Source organism: Microtus oregoni, unplaced genomic scaffold (genome assembly GCF_018167655.1).
Source record: "Microtus oregoni isolate MIOR12 unplaced genomic scaffold, Mior012 000015F_ref0000493, whole genome shotgun sequence".
Classification (NCBI taxonomy): Eukaryota; Metazoa; Chordata; class Mammalia; order Rodentia; family Cricetidae; genus Microtus; species Microtus oregoni.
The window spans coordinates 37630788-37653082 of NW_024543074.1; the positions used below are offsets into that span (position 1 = coordinate 37630788).

A 22295-nucleotide genomic window follows, 5' to 3' on the forward strand; every position below is an offset into this window, starting at 1 on the left:
ACAGGTTCAGATTCCCCAGCAGCCATGTGAAAAGCTAGGTAGCACATGTCTGTAAGCCCAGCAGTGAGGCATTGATGGGAGGTTTATGGAGACAGCCAACTCCCTGGAGTTCATTAGCCAGATAGCCTACTTGAATTGGTGAGCTCCAGGTTCACAACTTTAACATGGAGAGTAATCAAGGAAGACATCAACCTACAGCCTCAGGCTTCTGGTGTCCACACACAGGCACCTGTTTTCACAAGTGCACACAGGAGTGCATGTGACACACACAACAACAACAACAGATGTCCAACCCTAACCTCCATTCGTGTCCTATGCTGGGAATATTGATGAACAATTAGAATATCTTTGTTCCAAGCAAAACTCAGAGGGCAAGCAACCAGCCAGTAAAGAAGTGGATCTGAGTGTGGACCTTCAAACACCCAGAGAGCATTCCCTTAAGAGTCCTGAGCAGAAGAGAGCTAGAGGCATGTGTCAGCCTGAAATTAGGGCAAGCCCAGTCCCTTGTTCCATAGGGGGAGGAGAGGCAGCAAAGAGGTCATTTTGGTTATTTCAGTGTCCTGAATTATGATGTGCACAGCTGCGCTTGCCTGAGCACCAAGCCTCCATGAGTTTATTACTTTGATCTTCCATGCTGCCCAGATATCCCTCCTCTATTGTCCCACATTAGGCTAAAACTTTCTGTCCTGGGCCTCACCACATCAGCCCGTGCACAGTCCTAGAACCCTGGCTAGGGGTGTTAAGGGAATGAAGAAAAGACAGGCACATATACACTAAAGCTCAGGTCAGGTGGGATTACGAAGGAATATTTTTATAATGTTAGCAGGAGAAACTATCTGATCATAAGCTTTTTATAGTTTTAGAATGAACTGACATAATTGGACCATATCCTTGCTATCATTGTGGGTCCAACACTCAGGAGGTCGGTCCTAATTCCCAGTTATATCTATTCTCATTTTAAGGAACTGTTATCACACATATGTGCTGGTAATCAATGTAACATTAAATCTGCCTACATTGAATGCCTGTAGCCCACCCCAAATAGTTGAATGAATCTTCTGGACTCCAGGTGGTTAGAGCAGTACCCCTGAAAATGAAAGGAGTCAGGTTTGGGAGAATGTGGCCAAGCCACTGGATGGAAAGGTAGTGGCCTGGGGATATAAGTCCTGTGGCTTTTCCCCTGACAGGACTTATCTGCATGGATATGGTTCCCAGACATCTCGGAAATTTTACTCATAGTTTCAGGGTTCTGTCAATCAGTCATGGCAGAGGAGTCATGGCAGCAGGAGCTCTAGGATTATGGTCCCCCACCCCACCCCTCAGGGTTCCCCATTAGCTATGGAGTCAGTCTTGGAACTCATTCTGTAGACCAGGCTGGCCTCGAACTCACAGAGATCCACCTGCCTCTGCCTCCTGAGTGCTGGGATTAAAGGCATGCACCACCACTGCCCGGCTAGCAAGTGACTTTTGTCAGGTGTTTTTCCACCAGTAACAAAAGAATTAACTACTACAGCCAGACACCAGGGCTAAGGAACCCCAAGCGAGCTACCCAGAGCCATGGTCCTTACGGTAGTGCTGATGTAACTATGCCTTGCATAGTTCCTGCCCTGCTTCTAGAGAAAGCCAGCCTCAGGCAGTAGCATGAAGTGAGAGCCTTAAGGTGAGTACATCAAAGTTCTTCCTTGACCCTCTGCAACATCCTGACTTATCAAGCCATAGTGTCCTGTTGCTTAGACATCCATAATCTCCCCCAAACAGTTAATCCTCCATCCCCCGAGGTCATGCTGGAGTTTCACAGGCTGTAGACCAAAGACAGCCTTCCCTCAGGTCTCCCAGCTCCTTGCCCCCAGTTGTGAGGGTGGCAGATCCACTACTACTGGAAAGTTCTACCTGGCCCTTGGATGAAACTCTGTGAATTCCCAAGAAGCTGGGTCCAAGCTACCCTCAAAAGGTTTTCTAATACCAGGGTCACCTGCTACTAATAACATCATTTTAGGCCCCATGAGTTGGGACCTGTTCTTAATTGGATGGTTCCACTCCTAGGATTGGTCCTGGTTCATAGTTATCCCATAAAGTAGTTCCAAGGGCCTGGCGAGGTACTGAATGGCTGAATGAGTCTCAGGCTCTTCCTCTGGTGTTATGGATGCTGATGCCAGGCTAGTCCCTGTTCCCAAGCCTCTGTGTCTTCTACCAGTCCCCCATCACCAGCATTTCCCATCCACACTCATTCATTGTATTTATTTTTAAATTTTATTTTTTATATGTATCTGTATTTTGTCTGTACACATGTCTGTACATCATACATGTGCCTGGTACCCATGGACAACAGACCTTGTGGAACTGGAGTTACAGATGGTTGGTTGCAAGTTACCATGTGGTGGGTGCTAGGAGTCGAGCCCAGGTCCTATGGAAGAGCAGCCAATGCTTTTAACCACTGAGGCATCTCCCCAGCATCTTTTTTTTTTTTTCCCAGACAGGGTCTCGCTAAGTAGGGCTTGGTTGACCTTGAACTCAAAGTAATCCTCCTGACTCAGCCTCTGGAGTACTGAGATTACAGGTGTATGCCATCATACCTAGCATTTTTTAAAATTTATCCTTTCATTTATATGGCAAGTATTTTCCAAGGGCCTACTCTACATTAGCCATCAATTTAGGCTAGACCCTCTTGCAAACCCAGCAGGGAACCATGGTTTCCTCTAGAATGTCACTCCTCTCCTTTGTGTCTCTTCTTAGCAAGCTTTACTCATTCAACCATAATGTACCAATCGGAGGTTTTTTCTCAGTCTTCCTAGCCCCCACCCCCTGAGCTGGAACTTCTCTACCGCCCCACTCTTGTGCCATGGGTGGTTCATCCTGTGATGGAAGCTGGGGCTGGGGCTACCAAAAGATTGTAGAGTGGAGGCCAAGGGTCCTTGGAGGGAGGATGGGCAGCTGTGTCTGCCGGAAATGCTGTTCACAGCAGTGAGTCTGGCACATCTGTGTCTACCTCCTCTCTCAGATTGCTTGCCAGCCACTGAGTGATTCCACGGAGGACACGACTGCCAAGAATACCGCTTATTTGCAAAGAAATGGCCAAGGGTCACAGGTCCAGGTTGAGGGCACCTGATAAGGACACATGGAAGGCGGAGGTATGAAGCTGGAACAGATCTCAGTAACAAGCCCCAGAGAAACTAACGGCGGACCCCAATACATCTAGATTTCCGGTATGGGGCTTCCCTGTCAAGGGTGGTAGTCAAGGCAGCGCCTGTCACCCTCTGGAGGTTCTGTTGTCCTGCTTTCCTCCTCACTGTCTGACAGGCCAGCTTTTAAAAGTTACTTCTGCTAACGAACCCTTGGCTGCATCAGTGATTCTGTCCCAGCTGCAGACAGGTCCTCTTGGGTTCCTGAGGTTTTTTCTCCTGTCTCCTTTGGTCTTCTCCAAGGTTCTGGCCCTTGTCTGGGGTCACTGGTCCAGAGAGGCCCAGCAACTACCCTCAGGCCACAGAGCAAATCTTCTAGCAGGAAGCAGCAAGAAGATAGGCCATGTCAGAGCAGGGTGATCTCGCTGGGGGGCAGTGTAAGCCGCTCTTCCCGGGCACTGAGCATGGTCTCCACGTGGACAGCCACCACACGACACAGCTCCAGACCCTGGGGGAGGGGGGGGCACAGAATAGTCTCTTAACCTCCATCTCCAAAACAGAAATGTAGTTGGAAAAAGAGCAGAGGTCACATGACCTACTTGAGGATCCTTGTCCCCAGCTCCCTCTGAAAGAGCTGGTGGGCCATAGGCTGGAAGGGACAGCAAGCAGGGGACAGTACATTGGGCATAAGCTTTGTGGCTTGTGTTATGTGCCCTAAGGTCAGTTGCTATGCTTCCTTGAGACTCGGTGGCCTTATCTGAAGGGTTTGAGTTTACCAGACCCAGTTCAGCAGGCTTGTGGAGGGCTTAGATGGAATTTTGTTATTGTTGTTATTTTGAGACAGGGTTTCAGTGTGTAGCCTTGACTCACAGAGATCCTCCTGCTTCTGCTTCTCCAGGGCTGGGATTACAGAGATTATAGGCATGCATCACCATGCCCAGCAAGATATTTTTTTTTTTTTTTGGACAGGTCTCATTGTGTAGCTTTGGCTGGCTTTTGAAACTTGTAGAGATCTACCTGTCTCCACCTCCCAGTTCTGGGATGAAAGGCATGCCACCATTCCTGGCCTAAGATTTTTTTTTCCCTCTGAATTGGGGTTTTTCTGTGTAGACCAGGTTGGTCTTAAACTTAGAGAACCACCTGCCTCTGCCTTCTGAGTGCTGGGATTAAAGGTGTGCACCACTACTACCACTTCGAATAGTAAGATTCTAATTAAGTGCTTGTCACAGCACTGCAAGGCTGGCCAACATAGCTCCTTACAGTCAATCTTTGGCCTGTTCACAGCTTATGCCCATTTTAGCAGATAGGGAAACAGGCTTAAAGGCAGCAGGAACGCTTCATAGCGCCCTTGTACAGCCTGTCAGAGACAGCAATGGCACACTTGGAAACCACCTCCTCGTGGGAGTCATCCCTAGTTACCTATTACATAGAGCTTTCCCAGTATGGATCAGGATTAGGTAGAGGGTTTTTGTTTTGTTTTGTTTTGTTTTCAGATCTGAAATTGGAGCCAGGTGGTGATGACGCATGCCATTAACCCTAGCACTCGAGGCAGGTAGATCTGTGTGAGTTTGAGGCCAGCCTGGTCTACAAAGCAAGTTCCAGGACAGCCAGAGCTGTTACATAGAGACACCCTGTCTCAAACAAAACAAAACAAAACAAACAAAACAACACCAACAAAAACAGATTTAAAACTGGAGTTCTGTGAGAGCCAGTACAGCAGGGGGTTCAGCCACGTTTATTAAAGCATGCTGTACAAGATGCTCAATGGCTATGTGCTGAATGAAGGCATGAATAAAAGACTGTGGCCTTCTATGCATACAGGACAGAGGTGGTAGCTTCTTTACAGGAGGGGGCGGCAAGGAACTGGAGAAGCCAAAAAGGCCTTTATCCATCTGTAGACCATCTACTCACTCTCCTACCCTCCTATTCATATACTTATTAATGCAGCAAGCACACACAAGCATCTACTATGCCCGGCACTGTGCTGTCGACGTGGTTCATATAAGATGGATAAGGCCCTGTCCTCACGCAGCTGATGCTCTGGTGGGGAGGCAGGCAACAGGCGAACAAATGCATAAATGCTATGCAGGGTGTGCTGAGGGCCACAGAGGCAGAGCTGGCATGTCATTAGGGAGGAGGGACAAGGAAGGCTTTTGCAAAGAGGGGCTTTTATGATGAAACCTAAGTAAAGGGAGGGAGGAAGCCCTGTGAGGAATCCAGGAAGAGGGAATGTTTCAAGTTGAGAGAATAGCCAGGGCAAAGGACCTGGAGCAGGGAGGGGCAGATGACGTCAGCACAGGGGAGGCAAGTAAAGTGGAGAGAGAGAGAGAGAGAGAGAGAGAGAGAGAGGAGGTTGCAGTGGTGATGAGAGAGCAGATGGACGGAAGGACAGCAGAGTCAAGGAGCCGCGGAGGGAGCCTAGGGCTCCGGCTAGAGCCGGAAAGGGAAGTATGACACGTGCGCTGCCTATTTTATGTCAGCTGGGCACAAGTCAGAGTTATATGAAAGGAGGGAACCTCAGTTGAGACAATGACTCCATAGATCCAGCTGGAAGGCATTGTCTTATTTGTGACTGAGGCCTCGGGGAGGGCCCAGCCCATTGTGGGTGGTACCATCCCTGGACTGGTGGTCCTGGGTTCTATAGAAAGCAGGCTGAGTAAGCCATGAAAAGCAAGCAAGTAGGCAGCACCCCTCCATGGCCTCCGCATCAGCTCCTGCCTCCAGGTTCCTGCCCTGTTTGAGCTCCTGTCCTGACTTCCTTCAATGATGTGGAAGCGTAAGCCAAATGAATCCTTTCTTCCCCAACCGCTTTTGGTCATGGTGTTTTATCATAGCAACAGAAACCCTAACCTCCATTGCAGAGATCATTTTGAAAGCCCTGGGGGCAGAGAGGTTGCAGGGAAAGAAATCATGGCTGCCAGGGGAAGCAGAATGGGGGAGGCAGGGCAAAGGGTGTGGCAGAAGGCCATCCAGAAACCTGGTCTTGCAGTACAGGTTCTCTAGGGCTCTTGCTGGTACAGCCAAAGGCCCAGTCTCATAGGTGGGCTAGAAAGGTAAAATGAGGTCATCCCAAACCCTTTCTCTGCCTCAACCCTGCCTCTATTTCTGTCCTGATGCTGGGGACCATAAGATTTAGCCAGGAGTCTAGTTCCTAGTCTAGATGTCAGCTAGGCTAGAAGTCACAAGGAAACTTATTGTACCTTGATTCCAATCCCAGGTCCCCACAATCCAGTTACTGTGTCTCAGGCCAGGACAACCTCCTTAGATTTCCTGTGCCTAACTGTCCACTCACCAACCTTCTGTTGCTCCCTAGTGACCTCAGAAAGCTTCTGATTAGTATTATTTTTTTCTCCTCCTCCTCCTTCTCCTCTTCTTCTTCCTCTTCTTCTTCTTCTTCTTTCTTTTCTAGGCAGGGTCTCTAACCCAGGCTGGCCTTTGTAGGTAAGGATGACCTTGAACTCAGGATCCTCCTGTCTCTACCTTCTGAGGTTGCTGGGATTACAGGTATGTACCATGTATCACCATGCCCAGTTTTTGTGCAGCACCAGCAATCAAACCTATGGCCTCATACATGTTACACAAGTACTCTAGCTACTGAATTATACCCCCATCTCGCAGAGTTCTATTTTAACATTCAAAGAGCTCTGAGGCCTCTATTTCCCTGGTGAATCTTCCTAAGTACCCTGCCAAATACATCGCTCTTCTGCAAACAACCTGGGTCTTCTCCACAGTGCCTCTTGAACTGTTTCCTGGGAAGGCCTGCATGATAACCACAGCTCTGTTGCCTGAACTGGGCTGTATGCTTCCTGGGGCATAGCCCAGACCAAAGTAGAATGAGAGGGCCAGAGCTTTAGGACAGGGTCTGGCTGGTGGGACTGGACTTACCTGCTCCAGCTGGAGCTGCATGGTACGCTGGGCTGCCACATCCCCCAGCGAGATCTCCACATAAGGGTAGCTGGAATTGGCTGTGGGCTGCTGAGTCCACGTGGACTGGATCTCCTTCAGAGGGATCTTCACAATTAGCTCCTGGGGATGAGGACAGAGGAGCCAGATGGCACGAAGGGTGAGGACAGTCTCTACTACACCAAACCTTCCCCCAAAAGTCACATCAAAAAGCAGAAGGCCCAGCCCTAGTTCCTCAGACACTCATTGACTTTGTGACTTGGAGCAGTTCACCTCACCATTCTGGATCTCAGTTTCCTCTCCAGGGGAACTGATTCAACAACAAATACTGATGCTTCATGCCTGAGATACAAGGGGCAGTGGGTGCTGGGGGTACTTCTGGGAACATCTGTATCCCTTTATCAAAGAGCTTGATTTCTGGTACCCATGCAGAGAAAGGCCGAGTGATGGACAGTACCTAAAGAAGACGCCTTCAACGACTGACCAATGGGGATGCAAAGTGAGGAGTCAAGGCAGCTCCTTACCCCAGGAGAAAAAAAAACACACCTTAACAGGTGTGTTCTGTGTTGTCTCTCAGTGTCTCCAACCTGTACACCTGCGCCTTTCCCACCCCACTTACTTCTTCCAATGTCTCCTAGCCTCACCTCTAAGCATGCTCCTGTCCCCAAACTCACAACCCATGTTTGGTTTTAAAGAGCAGGTACTAAGAAAAGGGTGGCAAGTCCAATTCTTTAATGCTATGGAAGCTCTAATCCCCTGGAACCTGACTATATTTGGAGGTAGCACCTGTAAAAAGGACCAAGGATAGAATGTTTGCCCAGTATGGGGGTCCCTGGTTCTAGTCTCAGTATCACAAAGTAGAAAGATGCAAGGTAGGTATATGGTATATGTCTGTAATCCCATTGTTGGAAAACTGAGTCTGGATAATCATTTAAGGCTAGCTAGGCCACAAATTTATACAGCTCTCCTGCCCAAAAGAGGTAAATCAGTTAAAATGAGGCCACTAGGTTTGCCTCCATTCCAGCAAGACTAGTGTCTTTATAAGAAGAGGAAAGTTTGCCAAGTGGTTGTGACACAGGCCTTTAATTCCAGCACAGGGCAGAAGCAGATAAATCTCTGTAAGTTCGAGGCCAGCCTCGTCTACAGAGCAAGTTCCAGGACAGTCAAGGCGACAGAGAGAAAACAAAAACAAACAAAGAAACAAAAAGTTTACTGTCTACAAGCCAAGGAGAAACCAAAGCTCCCAAGCTGCAGAAATCTTGGAATTTCAACTTTCAGAAAAATGAAAATGACCTTTCATTTCATAAGGCTCCCAGCCTGGGATATGCAGCTCTGACAGCATGACAAACACTCACATGCTCTTTGTGTATTTTCATACATGTCCCCTTCACATAGCCCCGAGGGGGCAAAATTCTATTATTCCCTTTTTCCAAATGAAGGCTCTATAGGAGAAGGGACTGGCTACAGACCATGGATGGAGGTAAATGCCAAGCTGGCAATCTTTGTCCCTAAAAGTAGGTGGGGATACCAAAGGATAGAAGGGCCAGGGCACAGGTGGGCAGGGCCTGGCAGAAGCCACTCACATGGGTCTTGGTGCTGAGAAAGTTGAGGCCATTATGGTTGACGGCGAGGATACAGGGGGCTGGTACTGTGATGTTGCTGCAGCTCTGGATGAAGAAGAAGGAGGAGCCGAACAAGGGAAAGGCACTGAGGAGGCCTGCAGTGTGGAGAGCCTGTTATCAGGAGACCTGGGCCAGGACAACGGGACAGCCACTGCTCTGAGCTGCCAGCTGCCTCAGAAGCTGCTCTCTGCTCAGGTCTGCCCAGACCTCTCTTCCTCCCCTCCTGGCCTCTCCCTGTACTACACCCCCTAGTTCCTTCACCTTTGGCCCTATGCCCAGCATCATTTCCAGCCCAGGTGATACTTTTAGGAAAGTGGCAACAAGTCTTTTCAAAAACTGCTTTTGTGCAAAGAGAATAGCATCTCCTTGGGGCTGAAGAAATGGCTCAGTGGTTTAGGACCCAGGTTCAATTACCAGCACCCACATGGCAGCTCACAACTGTCTGCAACTCCAGGATCCAATACCCTCACACAGACATACATACAGGCAAAACACCAATAAAATAAACACAAATAAATTGAAAAAAGAAAACAGTATCTCCAACCTCCCTCTAGCCACCCTCAGTTCAGCTCCCCCGAGCTCTCCTTCCTCCCAGCTCTCACCCAGGAACTGAGCACGGGCCTGGTGGGGGCTGAGTGCCTGAGTCTGCTGCCGGTGTTGGCTAACCAGGTTGAGCCAGGTGTCACTGGTTGTGGTGTGGTAGAGCTGGCCTGGGATGTACTCTTGGACTTCACGCCTGTGTGCAGAGGGTACAGGTTTCTGAGCACCCACCCCCCTATTGATCCCCACTGTGAAGAAGGTGTGATACCAAGCAGACATGACTGCCATACTTCCCTGGGATACTAACTGAAGGGAGAACATGGGAAGGAAATACGGGGTCCTTACAACTGGGGGAGTTGAGGCTCTGAGAGGTTCACCAAGGGGTCCAAGGTCATACAGTGACAGAGAAGCAGTGTAAACAGGGTAAGGTGTGAACCCACACTGGGTTTCGTAGTTCCTAGACCCAAAGAGCTCAAGGCAAAGGGGTGAAAAGCACAAAGGCAGGGAGACTTCCAGGTGTGCAAAGCAGGAACCTGCGGGGGGAGTCCCCAGGGCCTTCATGCCCATGTCCCAGTTCCTGCTCTCACCCTCCTGTTGACATGTGCAGGCTCTCTCTGGACAGACGTCCTGCCTCTTCGGCAGGTAGAAAATAGCACTAGCAGCCCTGGTCCATCCCACCTGCCCTGGCTGCAGTTGGGGAAAGGGCTAGGAGAAGTTGAGGCAGCCCCTTCCCCTCCCAGAGTTCCCTGCCCTGATGGGGTAGGAAGCCAGAGGTAAATGTTGGGTGCCTTCCTCAACTGTTTTTCAAACTATTATTATTGTTATTATTGATGTGCGTTTGATTGTTGGTTTGGAGAAAAGGTATCACTATGTAACTCACTACATAGACCAATCTGACCTCAAACCCAGAGATTTGCTTGCCTCTGTTTCCTGAGTGCTGGGATTAAAGACATGCACCATCACACCTGGCTTCAATTCTTTTTTGAGAAAGGTCTCTCACTGAACCTGGTGTTCACTGATTAGCTAGACTGACTAGCCAGCAAACCCCAGGGATCCTTCTGTCTTTACTTGCTGAGCAATGGGATTGCAGGCACATGCTGCCATGTGTGGCATTCTCTGTGGGTGGTGGGACTCGAACTCTGGTTCTCGTGCTGGTGCGGCAGCACTTTATGGAGCGAGCCATCTCCCAGCTTCTGGAATTACACATTTAAGGGTTTCTTCTTGTTTACAATCATTCCATGAAAAGTGCTTTGAGAATTTGGTGTGTTGGTTCAGGCCTGGAAATCTTAGCACTCGGGAGGTGGAGGCAGTTCAATGCTATCCCCAGCTACATACTGTGGCCAGCTTAGACTACACCAAAAAAAAAAAGGAAAAGCACTCTCGACATGTGGTCTTGGGCAGTAGAGGCACGAGATACACATGGTAAAGTATCTTGCTGTTGTTCGCACAGAGCTTCTCAAAGTGCGGTCCAAGGGCCAGGAGGCCACAACCACTGCCACAGTGACACCAACAGTCATTTGCCTTTCCCCACTCTCATCCTCTTACAAGTGAACTGTGAAGCTTCTCAGATGCCACCGTGAGATGGTGGCAGACTGAAGTCCGATGAACAGTGGTGGTGTCCTCGCTCAGGTACCATGATTAGTTTTCATTACATTCTACATGCATTAACATGGAACAGCTGTGTTAGTACTGCAAATGAGTAGGCAAACTCTGTTTTGATCTGTGTTTTGAGATGAGGTTCTCACTATGTTGCTCAGTCTAGCTCTGAGTTCCTGGGTCTAGGAACTCAAATCTTTGATCCTTCTGTTTCAGCATCTCCAGGGCTGGGACTAGAGGCATAAGCCACCATACCTAGCTCAGTGAGTGTTTATGTGGCTACATCCTCATGGCTGTGTATAGTTTCTGCCCTACAGGGTATGTGTGTCTTGAAAGTTTCATTAATTCTTAAATTTGTTCCAAGCTATTAACAGTAGGTCGCAGGAGAAGAAAAGAGCTTCAAGGCCAGGAAAGCATCTTCCAGTCTAGTTGGTACAGAGGGGCAACTGGGGCTTGGCAGTTGTGAGAAAAGAGGGGACGGGTGGTCTGCCCCCTCCCATTGAGACAAGGGGATAGGTGCTCACACACTGGGCAGGTAGAAGTGGTCCTTGGCGCGGTGCTGCAGGGAAGCCAGCTTGGACACCTGCTGCATTTGTTGCTCACTGGGCTGGTTGGCTGGCACACTGCTGAAGAGGCCCTTCAGGTAGTCAGGCAGAACCTACAGGAAGCATTGGCATGAGGGGCTGCCAGACAGGGGTGCACTCATTCACTGTCCAGGCTGCTGGGTCAGGCAATAGCATTGACTTCAATCCTTCCCACTTCTAGGAGTTTATGGCTCATCACTTTCCTGGTTTATGGGGAATGAGGATAGATGCAGATGGGCTCTCAGTGATGAACACTATGAGGGCATTTCCATGGTAACATGGAGAGAGTGGGCTAGGTAAAACAAAACATAAACAGTAGAGAGTGTGCAAGTGTTCACTAGATACATGTTTTTCAAAATTGAGAAACAAGGCAGACAGCGTGTCAAGCCAGACTTCAGAGCTGCATCTAGAGTTTCTGATCCTGTAGATCTGGGGCAGAATATTAGTATCAGGCATCTGCAGGTCCTTGAGTAGCATACTACCAGGCTATGCAGAGGTAGGTCTCAACACTGTGTGACCCCAAAATGAAGTGGTTGTGGGTTTGAGAAAAGGTCTCTCTATGGAACCCCAGCTGGCTTGGAGCATGCGCTGTAGACCAGGCTGGCCTCGAACTCCCAGAGATCTGCCTGTCTCTGCCTCCTGAGCACTAGGATTAAAAGCATGCACCACCACATCTAACAACGTGGCCGTGTTTTGTATGTGGAATTGCTACAGCTTTGGCACAAGTTCCACAAAAATCTGGGTTGTGGCATGTATGTTTGTGACGTGACAAACCTCCCATCCCCACCGCCATTTTATAGGGTTCAGAACAACAGAGGGGTTGCATCTTTCACCTGATTGTAGTGCATGGTCACATACAGCTCATTCTCAAACTTCAGTGGCTGATCCCAAAGTACCCGCCGGAACCAGAGTGTGTAGCCACCTTCCACCTGCTCCATTTCTGAGGCCACGTCCAGGATGTAGGCCCGGCTGCTCAGTGGACACACGTGCTGGCCTACAGGGAGAAAGAGGCATGGCTGGGAGAAGCACATCTGTGGTACAGTCGTGCATGGTACCAACCTGCCAGCTAAGAGAACTGTCACCAGCAAGGATGCACCTTTCCTTATCAAGAGAATAAGCATACAGGATGTCTGCGCACCAGCGAAGTGCTGGTCATCGCAGGGGGATTTGCTCCAATCTGGAAAAACGAGTGACATTTAATTTCTCCTCAGGAATGTTCTAGAGTGTCTGCCAGGCTCTGGAAAGATCCTCAGGTTCTACAATGAGCAATCCCAGCTCCTTTCCGGAGAGGCTGGGACTATAGAGAAGCATAGTACCTCAGCCATGAGCCTTTCTGCAGCCTTCCTTCAGGAAAGCCCCCTTGCTGGACGTCTGTGGTGGGTAAGGTCGAAGGCCTGAACTTTAAGCTGGGACAGAGGTGCATACATATGCTTCTCCCTCGTACTGATGTTGCTGCTACCTTCACACTTCTTGAGTAAAACTGCACTACAAAGGGCCGCTTGGTGTGATGAGAAAAGAGGTCCAGATTCCTAAGGCCAGATTGCCTGGGTTCTGACCTCCACTTTGCAACCTTGATTTGTGGTGTCTGAAAACAGTCCCTCTGGAGAAAGCAATGTCCTAATGCGGAGAACTTGTGACTATGTCCCCTTTATGGCAAAAGGGACATTGCCGAAGTGTTAAGGGTCTTAGATTACTGGATAGGACAAATGCAAGCACGGAAGATCCTAAAAGGGAGGCAAGAGGCTCAAGTCAGAGACAGGGGTGGGGGGGTTGGGGTAGGAGAAAGACATCTGAAGGCTACACTCTCGACTTCAGAGACAGGGAAGGAGTCCCAAGTCAAGAACTGTGGGCAGCCCGGAGAAGCTGGAAAGGGCAGAAATGGCACTGCCCTTGAAGCTTCCAGAGGAAAGCAATCACGACCATGTTTCTAGTTTAGTGTCTCTGACTCTCAGAACTGTAAGACAATTTATGTTATTGTAGTCACTGGGCTTGTGGTCATTGTTACAACAGCTACAGGAAACTAACAGAGTTTCTCTGGGCCTTGGTTTCCCCAACTGTAAATAGCAAAGAGGAGAATCTATGCTATAGAGTTAAAAACTTTATAGCACCATGTGGTGTGGCGCACGCCTTTAATCCCAGCACTTGGGAGGCAGAGGCAGGCAGATCTCTGTGAGTTTGAGGCCAGTCTGGTCTACCAAGTGAGTTTCAGGACAGCCGGAACTGTTTCATAGAGAAACCCTGTTTCGAAAACCATAAAAATGTTATAACATTAGTGTCTGGGGTGGGGGCATTTCTCAGTCATAGACAACTTGCATGAGACTCTGGGGTTGATTCCCAGTTTATCCCCCTCAAAAAACAAACAAACAACCACTGGTGTTTATACCATTAGATGCTTTGAATCATGTCTAATATATGCTCAATAAATGTTTACTGTTCCTTGCCCTCCCCTCCCCTCTGTCCTAGCTGGACCTGGGATAGGAAGGCTGAGGCACTCATCAAGGGATCACTGGAGATGGCTGTGACTCCCAGTTGGTGGAAGGCAAAACTAACCTAAAGTGGGCACGTAGCAAACTGGAGGGGTTTGGGGTTGTATGAGGTTCCCTGTGTACCCAGAGGCCCCTGAAAGACTTTAGGAGACCTTAGGAGGGGCTTACATACTACTCGGGGGGCTGGAGAGTGGGAACAGGTGCTCCTATGTGGGCTTCAGGAGTCTGGTTTTATGGATGAAACTTTCCCCAAGTGTAAGGGACTAGAGAGCAGCTTTTTTGACTGAGGAGTCCCTGACAGACCAAAGCAGGGTTCAGAGGCTCTCTCCTCCATGAACCCCAATCTAAAGGGGAGACAGATTTGTGCAACACATAACAAAGTGGGAGAAACAAATGGCTTGGGGAGAGAGCTCAGTGCACACAGAGGTCCTCTCTCAGGGAGGTTAAAGGTTTCAGAGAAAGTGACCTTTGGCCTGGCCATCCCCCATGGCAAAAGGTGGGGCTAGGCCATGAAGGAGCCTAGAACGTTCAGTCCTCCTGGCTACTCACCTCGGCTGGTGACGACAAAAATGACATACTCATCGAAGGCTTCAGGACGCGTCAGGGCCATCTCGGTGCAGAGGCCCTCTATCACGTCCAGAGCCACCTGGGAAGGCCAGAGAGGAACAGCTGGTCCCCAGCCACTAACAGAGAGGCACAGAACTCCATACTCAACCTGACAGAGCACAGCTTGCAGAACTGGCCCTTGATTTGCCTTTTTACATTCTCTGTGCGACTCTGGGCTGTGTGACTCATAGCTTCTTGAAGTCTCAGTTTGCCGTTACCCACCCAGTATCTATAAGGTACCTATTGCAAGAGCCCCTGCAGGACCAAATTCCAGAGAAACCAGGCCCAATACTTAAAATTGTATAGTTATTTGTATGTGACCCCTCATGTATCCTCCTTAGACTTTCGATCTCTGGCTGATGGTACCAGACGCAGTAGACTGTTGTTGGACATTGTCATATGGAATTGTTTCGAGAAAGGCAAGAAAAGAATCTGTCCCATTGTGACTTTTCCCAAATATTTCCAACTGCAGATGCTGCGCCCACAGTAGTGGAGGTGCAACTAACCTCAAGCCCTATCTCATGGGTCAGGGTGAGAGTCTCTGGACCACTGATGCTCTCTTCATCTAACCCAGAGCCTGGCATCCCTACCCTTCCAGCTCCAGCTTGTTGAGATGCCCCTCACTTACAGTGCATGTTTTGATTTTCAGATGGCGTTCAAGACCTCCTGGAAGAAGAAAGAGCTGCCTCTTGGAACTCCGGCCTGCCTAGGGTAGATAAGCAGAAGAAAGTCGAAAGCCTGGACCCTATCACCCCCATGGAGGTCCCCATACCCAGAGGCATGTCTGGGCTGAGCCATTATGTACAGGGATTGACAGGAGCCATCCTCACACACCATGTAAGACATGTGCACCTAGCAAAGGGTTTTGGGCAGAGCTCATGTCTCCCACTCATCTTGACCCCAGTCCTGCTGTAGGCTCACCAGCATAGCTCGAAGTTCCATACTACTGGGGAGCTCCAGACGGCCCCCGAAACGCAATGTCTTCTGCAGGTTCTGTTCACAGGCCTTGGCAATCCCTGTAGAGGCAGAGAGCTGAGGCCATGCTCAAGGTTGACCAAGGATGGAAAAGGCTTCTCTTACTCAAGCCATGAGCCCCCTGCATCCCTTCAACAAGGAATAGGTCTTGTTGAGGAACATGATCTCAACATGATTCACCAAGATTAAGACCTGAAGTGTAAGAGCAAAATGCAAACCTACGTTTCATGGGGTTATAAACTTGCCTTGCTCTTGGCTTTGTATAGACCTAGAGATATCTATGCTCCTTAGCTGTTGACTAGGTTGCTCATCCTCAACTGGTTCAACAGATGACATGATGGTGCCCAGTCTCTCTCAACTGGGACTTCATGTCAAGTGCCCTGCCTCACTGTGCGTCATAAGACAGATACCCCCACCATCTGTGCTCCATGCATCGAAGCTAAGCAGTATACTTTCCCTGTCCACGGATGGAGTCAGGAATTCTTGGGCACATTCTTCAGTCATCTCCCATCTAGCCCTTCCCTAGGTATACGTATCAGTTAATAATCAGAGGGAGATCAGCGGGGAGGGCTCCCTTATGTCCTCTATCGCCACAATCACTCTAATTGATTAAAAGGCCCTGGTCCCTCTAATTTTTGAAGATAGGACCTCAGTTCACATTCTCGTTATTTTTTGTCAACTCGACATACACTAGAGACACCAAGAATAGGAAACCTCAGCTGAGGAAGGGCTCCATCATCCTGGCCTGTGGAGATGTCTATGGGGTGTTATGGAATATTTGTATAACTATGTAAAGATGTGCTGTATTTGTTTAATTATGTAAAGATGTGTTGCTGTTTTTACCTTGCCTGCCTAAGTCACCTGATTGGTCTAATAAAAAGCTGAATGGCCAATAGGGAGGGAGGAAGTATAGGCAGGACTTCTGGGCAGGGAGAGTGAGTAGGAGAAGGAATTTGGGCTCAAAGGAAAAGAAAGAAAAGGAGATGCTAGGGGCCAGCCAGCCAGACATGGAGAAAGCAGAAAAGCAGGACACACCGAATGAATAAAAGGTAAAAAGCTCTAAGGCAAAGCATAGAGGGATAGAAACAGGTTAAGTCAAAAGAGCTAGTGGGACAAGCCTAAGCTAAGGCCAAACATTCAAAATTAGCAATAAGTCTCTGTGTTTTTATTTGGGAGCTGCTTGGTGGCCCAAAGGAAATTCCAACTACAATGGGGCATTTTCTTGAGTAACGATTGGTGTGAGAAGGCCTTGCCCACTGCAGTTGGTCCCACCCATGGCCAAGTGGTCCTGGGAGGTATAAAAAAGGTGACTGAAAGCTGGGCAGTGGTGGCACATGCCTTTAGTCACAGCACTTCAGGAGGCAGAGGCAAGAAGTTCTCTGAATTCAAGGTCAGCCTGGTCTACAGAGGGAGTTTCAGGACAGTTGGAACTACACCAAGAAATCAAATCTTTAAAAAAAAAAAAGCCGGGTGGTGTTGGCGTATGCCTTTAATCTCAGCACTTGGGAGGTAGAGGCAGGCAGATCTCTGTGAGTTTGAGGCCAGCCTGGGCTACAAGAGCTAGTTCCAGGACAGGCTCCAAAGCTACAGAGAAACCCTGTCTCGAAAAACAAAATAAACAAACAACAAAAAACAAGCCATGGCACTACTTCAGCATCTATCTCCAGGTTCCTGCCTTGAGTTCCTGCCCTGGCTTCCCTCCATGGCATGGCGGATTGTAAGTTATAAAATGAAACAAACCCATTTGCTCCCCACAGTTGGTTTTGGTCATGGTGTTTTATCATAGCAGCAGAAATGACAGCATATATGGTATGTATCCCAAGCTGCCCTGGGACCTCTAATTTTCCTGCCTTAGTCTCCTGAGTGCTGAGACACATCACCATGCCTTGGCTATGCCTTAGAGTTGCTATGGAAACAAAGCTAGAAGCAGCCCCTTTCCCATTATGGCGGAAATAAAGCAGAGACCGTGCTACCAGCTGCAGACCACTAAAGACCCTGGAGGAGTAGAAGCAGCATCCCTCTTCGGTGTTCTAGGTTCTCGCCTACCTCCTCCATTTCTCCTATATGTCACGCTCTCCATTTCCGGGTCTTGACTTCTGCAAAGTCCACCTGGAAATTCTTTTTGCGCAATCACTACCCAGGGCAATCCCTACTCCAGGAAACCTTCCCTGGACACACCCACGTGAGATCAGAGGAGCCACTGCACCAGCCCCCCTGGGATAGCCATGCAAGTCTGCAGAACCATTTATATCCATTCATCCTGCCTCAGCACCTGCCAAGGGCCAGGCTCTCTGGTTTGGCCAGCCCGTGGATGAATGCCCTGTCCCTACGTGTGGGTGTCCCCACTCACGCCACCTCACCTTGGAAGGGCAGTCCTGGAGTCCGGCTCACATGTTGGAGGAATCGAATGAGGTATGGATAGAAGACCTCAGAGCAGCCGTAGTAGGCAGCCATGATGTACAGCAGCCTCCAGCCTCGCTGACAGCTGTCCCTGGAAGCACACAGGGGTCACGTCATAGGTGGTTTAGAGATGGACACAAGATCCAAGACTGGTCAGTTAGAGTTCAGATCCAAGCTGGCCAACATCTGTGTCTTGAGCCATCATGGTTGGTTCGAGAATGAACATGAGACCAGTCGAGGCCAATATAGCTAGATTTGGGGGCTTCTTTCGAAAAGCAGATAAATATAACTTTTTCAATGTGACCATATTTGAGAAGAGGACTAAAGGAGTCCTGGCATGAGGTTTGGGTTTAAATAGAAGGCCAGAGATGCAATCCCGATCAGCTGTCCCATCCATCATGATTGTCTCAGGCCCTGTCTGTTTTGCAAGGCAGCCTGACAAGGGGTTACGACTGTGGCATCTCCTTCTGAGAGGCACTTTGCCCCTCTGGCTGACAGCAAGCTTAGCCTGCTCTTTCTCCAGCATGAGATTCCTAGAGAAATTCCAGAGTCTTGTCCATTGTTTCAGCAGTCTGATAGATAAAGGGGAGGGATTTCATTCGCAGCGGTTATAATCCCCCAGTCTGGTCTTCTTTCTTTCTTTTGAAGTATGGAATGCTTCATATATTTGAATGTCATTCTTATGCAGAGGCTATGTTAATCTTCTCTGCATCATTCCAATTTTAGTATACACACACACACACACACACACACACACACGTTGCAAAAACAAGCACTCCATTCTTTGTTTTTACATCTCATGCCCATGACTGAAGTAACTGTCATAACCAGAATACAAGTAGGAACCAGGATTAGAAGATATTCAGTCAGTGTTGGGCAGCTGTGTATAAGAATCATTTCTTTCCTCTTTTTAGAGATTGTGTGAGCATGACGTGTGTGTGTGGGTACGGATATACCACCGAGAGCATATGGAGACCATGGGACAGTGTGTGAGGTCAGTTCTCTCCTTCCACTTCTGCATGGGCTCTAGGGAATGAACTCAGGTTGTCAGGCTTGCAAAACAAGCAAGCAAGCACTTCACGAGTCCTTCACTCGCTGAGCCATCTTGCTTGCCCCAACAGGACCATTCCTCAGGCTGGGAAGATGATAGGTGGCAAAGAGCTTGTTCTGCAAGCATCAGAACCTGAGTCTGCATCCCCAGCACCGAGGTAAAGCTGGGCACGGCAGCATGGGCCAGCAACCCCAGTGTGGAGCCCTACCCCAGGGTTCCGACTCTTGCCCACCTCTTCCACAAACTCCACTTCTGGACCTATAGTCCTGAGCATCAGGAAATGAAATCCCTTCCCTGCACTCACCCCCAGGGTAATCCCTGCTCCAGGAAGCCTAACCCTGGCCACTATTCTGGGGGATGGATGCAGGTAGATGTTCCTGGAGCTTACTGGCTAAAACAGTGAGAACTTAGTTTAGTGTGAGGATGGAAGAAAGAATGGGAGGAAGGAAGGAAGGAAGGAAGGAAAGAAGGAAGGAAGGAAGGGGAGAGAGGGAGGAAGGAAGACAGATGAAGAACAATAGAGGAAAAACTAGAGAGAGTTGACCTCTGACCTCCATGTATGCATGCACAGGTGAGCACACACACACACACACACACGAGAGAGAGAGAGAGAGAGAGAGAGAGAGAGAGAGAGTCTTATTATGAAGCCCAGGGTGACCTCAAATATAAGATCCTTCTACTTCAGCTTCCGATGTGCTGGGATTACAGGCAAGGGCCACTGTGTCCAGTGTGGCTTTATTTCAACCCCTCCAGCCACCCTGATCTGAACAACATTCTCATCTCATTAACCCTCTGGTGGTTTGACCTCAACTGTCCCTTATTGTGGGAATGACTGAGCTCTGTCTCAGTGGTTCTGATCAGACCCCTCATTCGGGGGCATGGCAAATGACAAATGTCAAGGAGTTAGTGCCAATCAGACCCTTTATGGAGAATTTTTTTTTTTTTTTTTTTTTGGTTTTTCGAGACAGGGTTTCTCTGTGGCTTTGGAGCCTGTCCTGGAACTAGCTCTGTAGACCAGGCTGGTCTCGAACTCACAGAGATCCGCCTGCCTCTGCCTCCCGAATTTTAAGCACCTAAGAAACATAAAAAGGCAGGACAGTGGTACTCCCAGCACTCAGGAGGCAGAGGCAGGCAGATCTCTGTGAGTTCGAGGCCAGCCTAGTCTACAGAGCGAGTTCCAGGATAGCCAGGGCTACACAGGGAAACCCTTGTCTTGGGGAAAAAAAAGATATAACAAGAGTAGCTCTTAGGCCAGGTGTAGCTGGAGTCCATTGCCCGTCCTGTGATTATCAGCGCCTCAAAAGTGCTGTGTGGGTTCTTTTACATTCACTCACGCAAGTGTGCGCATGCCCTTGTACACATATGAAGGGCAGAGGACAACTTGCGGGAGTCAGTTCTCCCTTCTACCGTGTGGGTTCCAGGGATTAGAGCCAGGCTGCCAGGTCTGGGGCAAGCATCTTTGCCATCTGAGTCATCTTACTGCCCCCCACTCCGCTTTGTTCTGAGACAGTCTCAGGTAACCCAGGCTGGCTTTGAACTCAGTCCGTAGCCAAGGACGACCGTGAACTCCCGCTTCTCCCACTCGCACTCCTGAGCACTGGGATAACTGACAGGCCACCGCACCCAGGTTTTGCACAGGTTCTTTTTGTCAGAAGTTGTGTACTTCAGAGGCTGGAGAGATGCTTCCTAGGGTGAAGGCACTTCTACCAAGCGCGGCGACCTGAGATCAGTCCTGGGGACCCCCGTTGTAGAATGGACACCCAACTCTCACAGGTTTTTCTCTAACCGCTGCACATAGACTGTTGTACGCATGCATCATCATGGCTACCACCCTACCACTATATGTGTTTGTCTTTCCAAGTTGGACTTCAAGAGTGAAGTTTCTTTAAAATCCAAAATGAAGTTCACTTATTGCTCTGTCTTACCAAATAGAGCTAAAAGGCAACCGAAGTGGAAGATTAGAAAAGCCCTGGAACATAGGAATTCCAGGAGTTGTGTGGGACTATCTGGTCTTTCCTCTCCTGTCCAGGGTCCACTTGCTTGAGTGGCTGACTTGGCAAAATTGCTACTGGAGTCGCCCGCTCTCAGCAGGCCATCCGAACAAGTAATGGGGAAATCAGAAAAGAGGAATCTTAGTCAGGTTGGCCACATTGGCAAGAGAATCCCCACAAGTGCCTCTTCTTAGATTTGAGAATTCTTGTAGCAAATCGAGTCTGGTTTTCTAGTGATTTCTGAGCTAAAAACATGTTCCCCAAAACTGTCACTTTGCTAACTGTGAGAGAGACTTTATGGGAATGCTATCGGTCTAGAAGAAAAGTAGGGCCAGAGGATGGGGAAGCTTGCCGTGTTCCTAAATGTTTGTAACTATTATTCTTTGTATGTGGGCATGACTCTGTGTGGGTGTGTGCAGACGAATGCAGGTGCTAGCAGAGACCAGAAGATAGAGCTGGATCTCCTGGAACTGGAGTCACAGGCATGCTGAACTTAATTCCTCTGGGAAGGCAGCAAACATTCTTTTTTTGTTTGCTTGTTTGTTTGTTTGGTTGGTTGGTTGGTTGGTTGGTCAGTTTTCAAGACAGGGTTTCTCTGTGTAACAGTCCGAGCTGTTCTAGAACTAGCTCTTGTAGACCAGACTAGCCTCAAACTCACAGAGATCCAGCTTCCTCTGGCTCATGAGTGCTGGGATTAAAGGTGTGCGCTACCATTGCCTGGCAAGCATTCTTAACCTCTTGGCCACACCCCCATCCCTGAAAGCTTGTTTCCTAATGGTATTTGGACCCAACTGTGCCGGAGAGCTCATTCTGACTAAATTTCAGCCACTTGAATCAGCAGGGTTTCACTTTTGCTCAAACCACCCTGAGCTGGATTTCTGTAACATGCAGCCAAGAGTCTGAACATAAACATTATCGTTGCCTCTTTCATAGAGGAAGAAAGGGCAGAACGGCATGCTCCAGACCAAGCAATTCCCAAAACATAAAACAGGGACAAAGGTGAGTGGTGCGAGGCTGGGGAGGGGGGAGAAGTCCTGGGACAGGGGAGTGTGGGGACAGTGGGTCAGGAGGTGACTTACTGCTTGGAGCTGGTGTTGTCTGTGATCTGCTTCACAATCTGGCAATAGCATTCGTCTCGCATGACCTCATGATCTCCGCAAAACTGTGAAAAGGCAGGCCAGATCATTGCCAGGTCGGGAAGTTCTCAGCCCTCTGAGCACCAGCAGGATGAATTCATTCCTCTCTGGGCAGCATGAGAGGTTTCCCACTGCACTATAACCGGCAGATGAGGAAACCAAGGCACAGAGCAAGAAGGCAGCAGGAGGCTCATGCTTCAGGACTGACCTTCAGGAGCGTGCAGAGCACATCCAGTTCATTCTGGCCCTTCAGTGGGGCATCTCCCATGAACCTCATCACAGCTGT

The 22295-nt window shown here is 49.1% G+C and overlaps 1 protein-coding gene and 1 non-coding gene across 2 annotated transcripts in view; both read right to left on the reverse strand.

Annotated features, from left to right (window-relative positions):
- Positions 1 to 2243: 2243 nt before the first annotated feature.
- Myo15a (myosin XVA) overlaps positions 2244 to 22295 on the reverse strand; it is a 55279-nt gene continuing 35227 nt past the window's right edge. Inside the window, exons 54-65 of the mRNA XM_041664678.1 lie at positions 22218 to 22291; positions 21953 to 22035; positions 17792 to 17922; positions 15378 to 15472; positions 15085 to 15162; positions 14400 to 14496; positions 12198 to 12358; positions 11305 to 11438; positions 9247 to 9380; positions 8606 to 8739; positions 7005 to 7145; positions 2244 to 3627 (exon numbers count right to left, since the gene is read on the reverse strand). Coding sequence (XP_041520612.1) covers positions 3526 to 3627; positions 7005 to 7145; positions 8606 to 8739; positions 9247 to 9380; positions 11305 to 11438; positions 12198 to 12358; positions 14400 to 14496; positions 15085 to 15162; positions 15378 to 15472; positions 17792 to 17922; positions 21953 to 22035; positions 22218 to 22291 — 1364 coding nt within the window. The 3' untranslated portion in view covers positions 2244 to 3525. The remainder of the gene's footprint in view (positions 3628 to 7004; positions 7146 to 8605; positions 8740 to 9246; positions 9381 to 11304; positions 11439 to 12197; positions 12359 to 14399; positions 14497 to 15084; positions 15163 to 15377; positions 15473 to 17791; positions 17923 to 21952; positions 22036 to 22217; positions 22292 to 22295) is intronic.
- Positions 18475 to 18578, reverse strand: LOC121457257. The gene has a single exon (XR_005975751.1). It is a non-coding gene; the product is annotated as a U6 spliceosomal RNA (small nuclear RNA).